The 15,549-nt window shown below is 41.9% G+C and overlaps 1 protein-coding gene across 2 annotated transcripts in view; it reads right to left on the minus strand.

Moving 5' to 3' along the window:
• ephb1 (EPH receptor B1) overlaps nt 1-15,549 on the minus strand; it is a 140,968-nt gene that overhangs the window by 49,790 nt on the left and 75,629 nt on the right. For both annotated transcript variants that reach the window (XM_029525602.1, XM_029525601.1), the window contains exon 4: nt 6,864-7,019. In XM_029525602.1, the coding sequence (XP_029381462.1) occupies nt 6,864-7,019 (156 nt within the window). The remainder of the gene's footprint in view (nt 1-6,863; nt 7,020-15,549) is intronic.

The raw sequence follows: 15,549 nt of genomic DNA on the forward strand, positions 1-15,549 counted from the left end.
TCTAATGAATTTAAATGTTGTCGAAGACCAAGTTTCCTTTTCTCCATCATCAGCACAATTGGAATGCTAATTTATTCAATTTGTACCCAGAGAGATCATAGAGCGAAACATTTGTGTCTATCAAACATTGGTTATTTGGCAAAATGCAGTGTTGCATGGAGTATTCTTATCCAAGTGGCTCTTGAGATTCACACTCCTTTTCACTCCCTCATAACCCACAGCTGGAGCGGAAACTTGAGCGTACCATAGAAAGAGAAATCAAGAAATAATAATGGCTTTTTCTTTTTGCATGACTAGTGGCAAAATATTAGTGGGCAGAGAAGTGGTTTGTTCTGCCTCCCGCCGTTGGGAGTCGAAATCTGTTCAAATGGCACATTTTTGTTGAATTTTTGTTTAATTGAGACTCCAGCTGCTCAGAACCAGCTCTTCCTCCTCAAACGGACCTTATTCAGTGCTGCTCAGGCTGAGTGAAGCTTCTCTGCCGAGCTGATCTGGTACCAATTTATCGTCCACAAAGATTGGCCTCTGCCATAAAGAATTTAAACTGACTTACAAAACTCGAGAATCAGTCAACTCTACACAGCATACTTCCTTTCCAGTTCGTTCTTTTTGCCCATGAGGAAAATATGTTAACAAGAAGAATACATATAGATATTTAAGTATATTGTGATGCATTGCTTGAGTTTCCTATTTGTGTCGTATGGGGCAGATAGTTACTTCAGTCACCCCAAACACAATTAATCATTGTTGTTGCAAAGCCATGTGGGGTAGGCCTTGGGGAGCTGGGACAAAGCGACAGAACACACGAGGGTGAGAGATTGGTGCTGCTGCTGCTGTGAAAGTGGCTCAGTGCCTCACCACCACAGAGGTCAGTGACAGGAAGGGCATGAACCCCATGCTGTGATTTTTATGGTCTGGTTGAAAGGACAGATAGCACACCTAATACACAGTCAAATAGTACATAATTTGGTCCTAGGATGCTACCAGATGTTTTGTATGTGGATGGAAAATACAATATTAAAGCGTGGAAAGCGTGCTGGAAAGAACAAGATCAGGTATTGGCAGCACATTGTCCCATGGGGGACAGAACAATAGGCACTTCGTATGATACTCACACTGCTTGTATCCTATATCATTAATCACGTACTGTATGTGCACTTGCACAAAAACTCGAATGGCTGTGAAAAGCAAAGCACACCTGCTCAGGCGGAAAATGCATGTGGAACATATACACGTCTGAACTATCTGCTTCCGTGTATCTACCTACACTGTTTATATTTATGCATTCACAAAACAGCGAGGAAAAATCAATTTCCCAGAAATGTGAGCAAAGGATCACACTGCTCATATGAAGGGACAGCACAAGAAATCTAATATGACTGCCACTTAGCCAAGGACTTGTAGGCTATTACTGTAGCCTGTGGCTGTTGTAATTTACCATAGGATTTAATTTGTTGAGAACGTTACTTACAGACTTTCAGTTGGAGTTCAGTTAGCTATGCCAATCAGATCTTTCACTCAACTTATCGAGGCAAAACATTATCTCAGAGCAGGTTCTGTATCCTTTTTGACATGAACCACAACACCACAAGGCCTCTGTTTAAATCCTCACAGCTAAGAGCCAGTCCCTTTTTCACAAGAACAACAAGGAAATATCAAGATACATCCTATTTTTCTCCAGTATGGGCACAGAGACATTTGATAGGGAAGGCTTTCAAGTTTGCAGTAACTAAACCTCAATATAACAATATAGCTGTATCCAAGCTTCCCTTTCTTTTTAAAATCATTAAAAAACCTGTAGCAAACCAATTACGTGACTATTACTGCCGCCAGGGAATTATGTTTTCACTTGTGTCTGTTTTGCTTGTTTGTCAGCAAGATTATGCAAAAGTGTAATGAACTAATTTGCACGAAAATTGTTGGTGTGCTGCTGTCTTTGGCCTTGTGGATAGACAGATATGTTGTCAACAACTACAGCAAGATGGACGGCAGTACGGTGAGACTGTTAATCACAATCAGATGCCCATTGCACTACTCTACAGCGTAAAAAGAGTTTCATCCAGTATTTTCAGCTCATTATGAAACTATGTTGAGACTTAGACTGTGAGACAGGATGTTCTCCAAGGAGGTCTGTTAATGTTACCAGGATATACACACAGAGACGCACACTGCCGAAAGAATATGTCCACGTGTAGCCCGGCCCATGTTTGAATGTGGTTTGAGTGATCGGATCTTAAATGTATGCTGAATGTGTTGTGGATACACTCACACCTAAACTTTGTGTGGTTTACATGTGATCAGATCCCCTCAGACAGATGTTGATTCCAGGTCTGAACACAACCGTGCATGCTTACTTAGCTTCCCAAGAGGTGTGTGTTTTCCTGTGTGCTGTGTTCCTGCTGTGTTGTTGGCTGCTATACTTGATGTTGTTAATTAATAACAATATTACACCTATTATTATTAGTATAATTATAAGAAGAAACAAATGCACAACAAGGCAAACATGCAGATAGATGCCATAGCTTTGTAAAAATAGAAATTAAAGAATGAACCAACAATGTAACACAATTTAAAGTAAACATGAATCCTGTGACTGATTGTCTGTTTAGCTGTTACCAATTGAAAATTCTGTATCACATAAAAATTGTATCTTGATGCTTTGCATCCACAAGTTGTGTATGTTCAGCAGCATATTTCAAATGTGTAGATCTCTGTTGGTTATAAACAGCATGGAACCAAATTAACTGTAACTGAGCAGACTAGATTAGATATGATGAGACACCTACGAGGCTATAGATCCACATTTAGCCTTTTGCTCTTCGGGTGCATTTAATAACAGCAATCTTGTGCCTCATCTGATGCCTTGTAAGCCAAGCGGGGCCATATGCAATACCGGAAAAGGGTCATCTCAAATATCAATAAAGAGACTTATGGATGTTCTGACAGTCCATCAGCTCAACTTGAGGTGGAGCTGGTTGTCCCCATGGCCACTCTGCCTAAACTATGGGCTGAGTAGGAGGCGTGAAAAGCCTGAACACTGTGCACTGCACTGTACTGTGATACTGTATACAATCTAATACACAACATTTAAATAAGCATAGGCTATGATAACCGGCACTTAGATAATATAATTATCGTTTATTAGTCCTTCAGTCATGAAATTTGCAGTATGGACGATAACGAAGGCATTAAGTTAAATACAGCCTGGACTTTCTGCAGGATTATGATATGGGTTATAATCCTCCCTATGTCTTTGATACACAGACATGAATGATGAGCTACTCACTATCTGTCTGGCTGCTACTACAGGTGGGTTTAGAGACAGGTGGACATCGCTGCTCTGGTATTGAAAGGGCTTTACAGAGCCATCTGGGCTAAAGTCCAGCTTTCTCCTTTGGAAATAATGGCCTGGTGCCCAAAATAAATACCTCTGCGCATTATGTACTCATCCACCATATGAACATTTGAATGGTCTGAGCCCTGCGCTTCTCTTCTTTCAAACTGTTTTTATGATGTGGCACAGGCCTTGAGGGACCAACAGAAGGTCCCTGCTTTGAGATACTAATCACAGCCAGAGGAGCCGGTCGAAAGGAGAATGAAAAAAAAAAAAGACTGTGGGTTGGTGAGACATAAAATAAAACATATTCGAAAGACTAACAACGTATGCGTGCAATACAATCTACATTCGATTTACAATAATCCGAACAACTGAACATGACTCTACATTCATCAAGCTTTAGATATGATGAGCACTTGAATATGAGCGTGTGCATGTCTGTCTTCCACAGCCAATACAGAAATTAGAGTGGGCCAGACAATTATTTTAACTTACTACAACATTACTGAGAGAGGACATTGGCCAAGTGACTGCAGGGCTCTGGAAGGCACCATCGACTGACTGGTGGGGGTGTGTGGGAGGGGTGGCAGGATTTGGAAAGAGATTAAAATGTTTATGGACTTTGACAACTCACTCCCCTTTCTCACATAGTGAAACAAGCAATGCACAAAGATGACCGAACAGATGAGCATGGAAAAAAAGAATGTTGAAAAAAATAAATAGATAGGATGATGAGGAGGATGGAAAAGCAGATAAGGTCATCCTATCGGTGAGGAATTTGTTATGAGACATAGACAGTGTTTAGCTCAAGGAGGCTTTTGGGGGAGAAGCCACGGATTTGAGTACAGAGCAGGAGCCAAAGAATTAGAGCTAGGGTGGTACAAAAAGGGAATGTGGAAGCCAATCAGAAATCTTACTTCCCCATTTGTTCCCCTATATTTATGTTGATTGAGTAACTTCCCTCGTGAATTGGTTGGTGGCTGGCAGTGGTGGTTTCCAAGAGGTAAACATGCATATGTGGCATCATTTTACATTACCAAATTGTTTTCTGCCTGCCTCTGCAATCCTTCGTTCCTTCTGAGACCAAGTCTTCACATTTATAGATTCAAACCTGATTTTGTCAAACCCTCCCATTCCAAACAGATATATATTTATATATATACCTTCATCATTAGACCGTCTTTCCAATCACTATCCTCCCTCTTACCTCTGTTCATCACACCAGGAAATTCCATCTCTGCATCCCTTTTCCCCCTACAGAGCAATCAGTGCTGCTTTCACTGCCTGACACCCTCACCAGTTTCCACTGAGCTTGTCATTCTTTTCCTCTGACTCAAACACTGAAGGAAACCCACTGGCCCAGAATGCTGGACCTGGCTGATCTCCCCCCATGGCACAATTCTCACACATACAAATTAATTCTTTTTCACACTTGGAACACCTATGGGAGGTAGAAGCATGTCAGACTAGGGCCTTGAGCCTGTGAAGGGGATCAGGAAGGATGGAGTGCACTGCAAACGTATGTCCCAAAGTCCGCTATGACGGGTAGCCAAACTGAGACTAGGCTTCACACTGCGAGACAGAACACATGGTGTTCCCCTCTGGCATGAGATGAAGTCAGCACGAGAGAAAGAGAGGGTTGGGGCGGGGAGGGGTTGTAGCTTGAAGCGCATCCTTGCATATCGTCGAGGGAAAAAGGGGTGGTGAGGGGGCCCAGGCGAAGGAATGCATAGCGTGTAGCCCCCATGCTGACAAGAGCCAGGCACTGGGCGATCCATCAGCGAGATAATCAGACCGATCTGGAGCTCACAGGAGCCCATGCCTGTGATGCCAGTGAGATGAGCTAAAGCTACAACTTCTGCTGCTACAGATTGGCCTGATTCAAGCCGCTCAAGCAGTGCTCTTATTAGGACCCGCGGCTTTAAGGAGATTCAAACTAGGATGATTGGGACCCCCCACTGAGATCTGGGGCACACTGAGCATCAAGCATCAGCTTTGTCTGCGCTATTTCAGCTGAATGTTAATTCAAATTGAGGAGGAACTGTTGTTTTAAGATGAGAATCTTAAAAGGGGCAGTTGAAAACTAAATTCTCAGTAGGACTTTTTCAGTGCGTGCATTGGAGATAAAGAGCATTTTTTTCACAGAATTGAGTTGCAGTCTCTTGTGATATTTTATTTTGCACTGCTGTGTATAATTGCAATAGCTGCTCTCTCTCCTTCTCTTTGCTCATTAAGTAACTACACACTCGGATATGTTATAGTGCCAAAAAAAATAATGATTGAAAAAAATAGTTGAGCCTAAATCGCAACTGCAATTTCATTACGACAGGTTTAGGGGAAATGATAGGAATTCTCTGAAGCAGATGAGGAAAAGAACAGAGATGATGAGATTAGAGAACAAGTGGTGTGATTGCAAAGAAGGAAAAAGAGCAAAAGTCTGCATCTGCAACGTGAACACAGACCAAAGAGATCTGTTCAAATTTAGGGCCTCAAATTAGCAGCAGATGTTAGAGTTGATGGAGCGTTCACTAATTCACCGGAGAGTTAAATAGTTTACTATGGGATGTTGGGGAAAACTCAAGGTGAACGTGGGGTGTCATCCGGTGAGAACATCCCAAAGCCTAAAGGTGTTGATGGTTACACTTGGGAGGCGTTCAGCCAGCCAGACAGCCGTTCCACACTGAGGTTCTGCTGCAGCGCTGAGGCATTTATTCACGGTTAGAGAAAGCTTACACAGCAAAAGAGATGCATTCAATACACGTTTAAGTTGTGAAGGCTACATTGTGCACATGTGAACTGATGAGGAAAGGAGTGTGGTCCTCAGCTCGTTCCTGAGGCCAATTAGCCAGGTCTACGTGAATAAATCAGAGCTAAGTGAATACATAACCATGCCAATACTGCTTCCAAGTCAGCCATTGTGAGGAGAAGGAACCATTAAGATACTCCCTTGTGGTAGTGGAGCAACACAGATAAACAAAACTTTTTGGGGGGCCTAAACAGTGCTCTCCTTCGGTCTAACTGGGTGTCAGCAGGGATTGCAGGAAAGCATATTTCTTTTACATCATATTAGGATAACTATGATGCTGCGAGAGGTCTTATTGGATCTCCAGTGGATAATGGCAGGACAGTGTCGAGGCTTTGCGGGATCTGCCTGAGTAATTAGGACTTTGGGGGATGATAGCAGACAGGAGGAAAAAAGACAGAGACACGGAGATGACGATAACTGAGGAGGAAACAGAAGTGGAGTGCATTGGTAGCACGATGGAAACCCTGCGATGTCAAATAAAATTATGACTGAGTAGGAGGTCAAGTGGAGCTCTAAATTCAAGCTTACCAAAATGCTAGAATGCTAAAAAATATCTTACTGGCATAATGATATACATGCATGGCCAATCTAGTCAACATTGAGATCAGTATAGGAATTGATAAAACATACATTGATGTTTTTACAGGTGCATGTCCTCCATTTATGTGGGTGTGTGACAGTGTCAGTCTATCTTGTGTATTGTCAATACAATATACTCACTTGTGCAAGGTGCATCCGGTTGGTCAGCATCCCCGCGATAGTAGCCGTTGCGACACACACAGACGGTGGCAGCCTCAGCTGTGGAACGGCTGTTAGGAGGACACTGTAGACACAGACCAGGACCCTGGGTTGACTTGAAGGTACCCGGTGGGCATGCTGTGAGAGCAGGGGGGGGAAAAAAAAAAAAAAAAACAAGCCAGAAAATGAGAGAAAAGGATCTGGTATTTTGGTTTTCATACTTCACCTTCAGTCACATTTGTATTCCAATATCACTGTATTCTAATATGTGGCTGTTTGATTACATTGATAATAGTATGAAAATAGGTTTGTTTTGCTGTCCTTTTATTAGATTTTCAGATTTGAACTCGAGCAAGCTGATTATATCACTCCTCCAAAACACTCAGAACCTGTGCACATATCTGACAGGGGTCAAAATATGTGACTCAAGATAAAACAACGGAAGGCAATGTGTCATTCTGTCATTGCTGGAACTTTGCAGATGCTGCCATGATGTGTTGGAGTTACGAATCCTAATAGCAATGGCGGAGAACAAAGATTATATCCTAGCACCTAAATCCACATAGTGACCTAATCCATTTACACTCATGTCTGAAAGAATACAAAACTGCACCACATGGAAGGATTTATATGATATATATGATAAATGTTTCATATTTTAGCAGGCTTTCAGATGGGGGCGGAAACTGTGGCGATGCCACACTATAAAAAGTGAGGAGCTATAAATTTGAAATTTCAATTTCTCCAGCTGCATCTGTTTATAAGATTAAAAGACTGTTAAAGTGTGACTATGCCTGAAAAATGTAATGTAGGGTATACTTGTGCTTGTGTAAAAACAAGGTATTATACACCTTTTCTTACTGACTTAACTATGGTAGGAGGATTTCTGTAAAACAGAAAAATGGAGACTTGCTTTTGGCAAACAAAATATGTGCAGACAACACACTAAGGTCATGAAAGATTATGATAGAAGGGCAGACCAAAATGATGAGCAAACATGTGAGGAGATATTAAAGTAAAAAAGATTGATATTAGGGTGTCTGTGTGGGTCTACTGTATTTGTGCAAGAACCCTCTATCCTGATTATAGAGGAGCTTCTCCTTTTTGCTGCAGGGTCAAACAGAGGAATGTATACCACACTCGCTTTGTGAGAAAAGCTTTTAGACCTTTGTATCAACAGGCTTTTAACGTTTAATTAAAAAATTTTATGCTTCATTAAAAATACACTGAGAGGCTGGGTTTGGAAGCCAGAGTCTGCTTTACAACGCTGTTAAAAAAAAAAGGGGGGGGGGGGGGCAGCTTCCTGTTTTATGACTCCTCCATTCATACCATTCAGCCTGCATCTCAGATGGGCTGTTAGTGCGGAGGAGAGGGAGAGAGAGAGAGAAAAAGTGACAATAGAAGGAGGTAAAGATGAGGGAGAATACATCATCCGCGCACACACACACACATGCGCAAAACCCCTGACAGTGCCTGCTTGCCCATCTCCTTTAGTGTGGCTGACAGACACACTAGAGGCTAACTGACTGACCTCATGTCTGGTCAGACAAAACACACACACACACACACACACATGACCAGTCCACAACCACCACAAACAGCTTTGTAAGGCAACACTAAGAGCTGTGAGGTTTCTCACAGCTGCAGTGCATAAGGATATCCCCATGAGTAAAACACACTGCTGTGCTGTGGATTCTCCAGAGCTGCAAATGCATGTACGAAAAAAAATCTAAAAGAAAAGCATTCTATAGGGCTTGTAGGAGGGTTCTGTAAAGTCAATAACGTTTCTATAGGAGGTTCTTTTTTTTTACATGTGTGGGAGTGGACATTTGCAACCTCTCTTGACTTGTAAGACTGACATTTTGGATACAAAAAACACAGGGATCTCTCCAATACAACAACACTGATACTCTAAAAACCTCTCCATGGCCTTATGCTGAGGCACAAACCAGCTGCACAGCTATTTTATAAAGCAATAACTTCCAAAGATATCAGAGACTACAAGATGATAAAACACAGATCAAAAATTCATTTTCTGCAGGAGAGGAGAAGAGAACTGATGTGTCATCATCTTTGCTGTATGAAATTCATATATTGGGAAGACCTGTGAGTCCCTCACATGCACATGGCCATTTCAGTCACACGCAGCCGAACACACACACATCTTGTGCAAACTTCAAATCTATTGCCCTGAAAAGGGATCACAATAAGTTGTTCAGAAATTGTTCAATGGGGTGTGTGCATTGATTTCTGCTCTCATGTTGTGTGTTTACAGAAGGACAGTAGCTAATCTGGACACTAAATGGACAGTAGTGAAAAGAAAAGGGGACGTTGTGCTGAATCAGCCGTCCGCTGTGCTGCAGAAATGCCTCAGGGCCAGAACTGTGAGCAGAACAATGCATATACACACACACACAAATAAACATGCACGCTCTGTAACTCTGAGAAACACTTCCATATTGGCATCAATGCATCAGTTCTGTCAACACCTCCAGAATGCATTTACTGAACTGATTTACACGGCAACACAAGTAACCAATGATGACCCCCATTAAATGAGCCAGGACACCCACATTTTCCGCCACTTGACCAGCGTATGTTCTGCAGAGCCTGAGATAATCTCCCGTCTCTCTTTGAACAACTGAGATTGCTGAGATCAGCATTATAGGAGGAAAGATAAGTGATAGCCAGGCGAACCCAACCAGACAGGCGCACACACACACACACACAGGACGGGTTGAAGTTCCATCTCTATTAAAAGCTTCACCTTGGTACTGAGGCTGTTTATGTAACGGACGCATATTATGTGCATGGCTTGTAACATTAAAGTCATTAATTAGCTGCTCACGGATCAGCCTCTTAGAGGGAGAGAGAGAGAGAGGAAGAAACTGATATGAACGAGGTGAGAAAGAACAACACAGTGATGTGAACAAGTTTTGCAAGCCCAGAGAGGCCTCATTTTGAGTGCAGGCAGCAGCGGGCCGAGGACCGTTACACTGTCGAAATTTGGAACCAAGCCTGAAGTCTTTTCTTTTGATTTGTGAATATTTAGATTGGAGGAGGCCAGGAGAAAAAAAAAAAGAAATGCAGAGACTTCACTCATTAAGTGTGTTGGTTTTCAGAGACAGGAGGGGATATAACGTTAGATCAACAAGCAATTAGTTTCCCCAATGGGAGAATAACCCACAACTGAACTGGCTGCACGCAGAAACAAAACATTCCCCCCTTTGAAGTGATCCCTGCAGGTTTCTCCCTGCATTGTTCTCTCCTCCTAACCCACTGGTCATGAATTGCCCTCTCTCTGCGTTCACCTTTCCCCTCCCCTTGTTGCTTTCTTGCATTGACTGACAGGTTTGAGTCCTTAATTTTGTCCATCTTTCTCTCTACCTTTCTCACTCTGCTGTGAGCTGACAGTGGTATGGCAGCTAGGGATCACTGCTCACTACTCATCACAGTCTAACTGTGATGACCTCATGTCACAGAAATCCTGACCGAAAGAGGTGAGGTGATCATTTCTTCACTGTCACTCATTGTCCCAGCAGGTGGTTTTTCTCTTTAGAGTGCGGTAAATGAAAACAATCTCAATCTATGTTTTGCTCCCAAAGAAGCCAGCAAATCAGCTTTTTATGTGACATATTTCAATATTTTTGGAGGGAACATTTGACTGTCTTTCTATACAACAGTGGAATATTTATTCGCCGGGACTGCACGAGAAGATTAGAAATACGAGCTGGTCTTATGGGCAGATCCTGGAACGGCTTCTACTGTATGGGGTTAAACTATTCAGTGTGCCTGCTGAGCAAATAATATAGTGTGCACTGTAGGCAATACACCATACAGGGAAGCACGCTGGCACTGTGCCACATAAGGTCCGCGTATTTCGAATACGCTATTGTAAAATGTATAAAGCTCACAAGAACCTGAGGTAATTGGAGGTGTGGGATTTATGGATGCAGTGGATCAAGAATCATATTAACTTGTGCAAGAATCAGCAGGTGTGCGCAAGATAAAAAAGAAATGTACAGTTACGAGTGGTAGGAAGTAACAGCAAAGGATTATAACCAAGACGGGTTTGGGAATGGCTTTCCTACTCAAACCCAATTAAAGTCACACTACACTAAGCCCTCCCCTGACTTTTCTTTTGGCATCATCCTTAAGTATGTATGAGCTTGTAAACCCCCAGAAATAGCTTGGCAGCAAATTGTGGGAAATTAAATCAAAAGTATGCGGTTGATTTGGAAAGGTAGTCAAGCTTGTGATATATCTGAGATTCAACAGAAAAGAGTTCTATTCTGCAATTTCATATATCTCTCTCTTAAAATCTCTAGTGCCGCAGTATTGATGATGAGCACTAAAGTTGAGCACATTAAAACTATGGTTCCTGTAGAGACATTTTCTTTGGTAAGATATCCATTTCCCTGATGAAATCGATGTAGCATTTTCCTACAGAATGTAGTTTTATTGCATTTAGATTTTTTTTTCCTCCAAGTTTCAACCATGCAATACCAACCTATTATAACTAATCCTTTAAAACACTGTGCAAAGAGGGTACGTGACCAGCAGAAGGATGCAAGTTTGAACGTCAGCATCAGTGACCCTTAAACACAACTCTTGGCCCCCCCAATAAAACCCTTAACCCCGGCCCTCATCCATCACATGGGATGGATCACAGGCTTTAAAGGCTTTGGAGTCATGCACGCACCCACTCACTTGCAAACACTCATACGCGTGTGATTGGGTCAAGACCACAGCTGACCCTATTTTGCTATTTTGCTGCTCAGCCCGCTCAAACCACAAAACCGTGCGTATGAGTATGTGCCTGTATAGATTGGTTTAGGCGAAAAAATTGAGAATATCAATCAAGTGGTAAAAATGAATACGTTTGTTTGACAAAGCCGACAGAAAACGTGGCGGGACAGCCAACGCCTCAAAACAAAGAGGCAATCAGTGTGGCAGCCTATTGGTATTCGCTCTCTATATTCTGTCATTGTTCATTTTCCAGCCACAATCCACGTAATGAGCTGCTTTTCCAACCCAGGTGCTCCATTTCTCCACAAGGTCATTGAAAAACACAATACCATTATTTGAGACAGAGGCATTGCCCGAAACAAAGCCTTGTCAGAAACATCAGAAAACGCCTGCAGGATATTAAAACTCAGGGTAAACTGCCTTTTAGGGTTATGATTTATTCATTCAGAGAAACTGATTCAAGAACAGTTTTACATATTTCCCATAAACCACTAACATGGGTCAAATGTCAATGTATGTAAAATTTTACATATATTGGAACATTTTTGTTTGGGTTTTGTTTTGTTTTTTTTTTTTTTTTGGGGGGGGGGGGGGGGGGGGGGGGGGGGCTTGGAGGCTTCCAGGCTTCACAGTGGTGACATCACTTGGCAAGTCTGGCCAATGTCATTCTCCACTACCCGCCCTGTCATCACCTTCTAATCTCACAGAAAGAAAGAATGTAAGGCAGGATAAAAGAGGGCCACAGAGGTTTTCCTCAGGAATAAAGGGATGGCAGAAAGAGTGCGGCGCTTGGAGCATACCTTGTCTACTTTTGTTAAGAGCTGCAGTTCCTCCCACAGAACACTCCTTCCCCCATGATCATTAATCATCGCTCCATTCTGGCCCTGTCAGAGGCTCTCTACCCAGCATGTTTTAGCTTGGTAGAGACCCTACACCCACCGTCCATGTACAAACACTCACCCACACACACACAAATTCACAAAAATGCAACCCTTCTGCTGCCTTTGTCCAAAGACCGCTCCATCCCCACGTACCTGTCCTCTCAACTACTTAATAAAGCCACGTGTGATGCTGCATAAGCCCAGGTGAACAATACTTAAACCCCTTAAAGAAACCTGAGCCATCCCCCAATTAGGTTGGCTTTGTGTCTCCACTGAGAGCAATAGAGATGTGAGGGCTCGTATTAGAGGAGAAAGGCAGCATCTCCAAAGAACAGAAATAGAAATTAGAAATAGAAAAATGAAAGGGAAAAACAACAAAAAAAAAAAATAAAAATGGGACAGCTGACAATATTTCACTAAATAATAGCAGTTTAGCTCTGCATGCTCTAGAATGAAACCCCGTCTGGCTGGGTTCAATAGAAGGCAGTGCAGTAGTGAAATAATAACTAACTTTCCTTCGTGTCCAGCTAAAGAAATAAATAGGCCAAGTGTGAGTCCTCTAAAATAATCTGTTTCACATGTCAGTTCCGACAGCCTGCCTCCTAATGCTAATGAACAGAGCATGTTATCTATTAGACACTGAATATATGAAGACATGTTCTGTCAAAATTAAGATATGCGTGCGTGTGTGTGTGCTTGTGCTTGTCTGTGTACTCTTGAGAAACAATTTAGCAGACAGCCCACGCCCCTGGGCAGACTGTTACCATGGTGACCACACAGCTTTTTTTTTTTTTTTTTTTTTTTAAACCCCACACTTTCCCTTTTAACAGCTGCCCAATGATAGACCAGACAACAGAGAAATCTGGCGAACTGATGTATGTGCGTTTGTATGGATGTTGCTGCAAAATATGAGCATGATATACATCAGTAGAGCTATTTAATCTCTAACGGGCACACATTTGTCATGACTGAATGTTGTGTTGGCAGGGGGCCACTCCGTGTCCCGCCTGGCATAGTGGTCTGGGTGAATTTTATTTCCAGGAAGATGCAGCTGGGCGCCAAGGCACCGGGCATATCGTTCAGATAGAGGAGCGGTCAGAGAGGAACAAGGGGGAAAGAGCGAGACAATGTGGGGAATCATTGGTATTCCAGGAAACTCCACTGTGCCAATCCATCCTGGCTGGCAAGGTAGCGGAGAAAACTGCTCCCCAAAACATATCGCTGCTCAGCAGGCACCAACATGTGCTTGCACTACAATCTACACTGTAATCAGAACCTAACAGGGGACTGGCGGGCTCATTGCCCACCGCCAGCTATCACAGAAAAGAAAGCAACAACAACAGCAACAAAAAAATAATAAAACAGAGAGGGGCAAGACAGGCCAAGATTTAGAGTTACCCGATGAAGGGTGAAATCAGTCAGGGGGGGCTATGTGAGTAGGGAGCATTTTATTGCCAGTGTACTCTCACAATATGATTGCACAACTGATGTTTATCAATTTTACTCAGATAATCCACTTGGACTACCAACCTAAATACCTGAATGCAATGGTGTATGTAGTTTTACTGTCAAATGCAATTATTAATGTTTGTCAACTCCATCATAGAAAATGTCTACTCAGAAGCCTAGATTTTCTGAGTAACCACGTTGAACAGTTTGTGTGTGATGATGGATGCAAAAATGGATCAAAATTAGGTAATAAAATCAGCATTTTCAAGCCTTGACAATTATCTAGCAATTCTATCTTATAGTCACTAAAGTGTACGTTTCAAGATGAATAGCTTTCCTTTTATTATCTCTCCAAGTTGTGCAAGACCATTAGCTTCCTCTGTCTCAGCACTTGTCTCTTTTAAAAAGGATCTAGCTCATTAACTTCATGGCTAGATCAATTAATCTATAGCAGTTAGCCAAAGATGCCTACTCGTGTTTTTTTTTTTTTTTTTTCTTTGCTGTTGCTCTGCTCAACAATGTCTATTACATTTACAGCTTTCAAACCTTTTTCCCTCCTACTTGTGGTTCTGACACAGGGAGAGCTTAACCTGATGAGAAGCTGTGGAACTGTAAACAATAAATCAATGGGATGGAATTTAGCCAGAGCGAGCTTTGCGTCCAGCAATTTACCTTTGACTTCAGTGTATAATTAGATAGCAGCAATATACAGAAACACTGAACAAACAAAAATAATTGTCAAATCAAACTCAGCAGAAATTGGACTTTTATCAGGCAGTAAACATCCAGCGACAGAGGGACGTTTCATCTGTGCAAGTTTGCATTAAAATAAGAGGCTTAGTTACAAAGATAATCTTTTTGTTTTTGTTCTTTTTTAAGTATGTGGTTAAAAATGGATGTGGATGAGATCAAATGTTCAGGTACTGGCTTCAAGCAAGGCATTTGCAGCTGTAGCTGTACATTAGTAATATGGTATGGTTAATAGAGCTCAGCCTGTTGTAGCCTACAAATTTGCCATAGAAATCTACCAGTCACTAAAGAAAAATCCAGCGAGAAGAAATAGATGCACTATGCTAATGGTGTTGCACTTGTGAATAATATAACAAGTAGCAGTGGCAATATGTCTAGTTAATACACCAAGACAATCTGTTTATTTTAATTCTAGATGCATTAGTTTTGTTCTGTTTATCTTTGTGGAGCTATTTTGCTGCTAAGTGGCTCAGCATTGAAGCATATACCTTATTATATGTACATAAATATGAACAAAATCTTTAATGCATCATAATGAGAATCACTTTTAGGTGCTGTTTTGGAGTAACAGATTCTGACAGATGCAGTCTCTGAGCCAAGAAGCTCTGGCCGTGTGGACAGATTTTTTTTGGTACTGGCTGTGTGATTCATTCCCACATTCTGAATCTATATTCATTAATTCATCCTGCAGATACTTCTTTTTGAAAATGCTGTCCTTTGATCTGAATCAAAAACCATAGGAAACTCTACACAGTCAAGTGATTGCTCGACAGCAGCTGTGATCAAGGAAACAATCTACTTGCTGATAGCTACAAATCTGTCACCAAAATATCACTCAA

The sequence above is a fragment of the Echeneis naucrates genome, chromosome 17 (assembly GCF_900963305.1).
Source record: "Echeneis naucrates chromosome 17, fEcheNa1.1, whole genome shotgun sequence".
Taxonomy (NCBI): Eukaryota; Metazoa; Chordata; class Actinopteri; order Carangiformes; family Echeneidae; genus Echeneis; species Echeneis naucrates.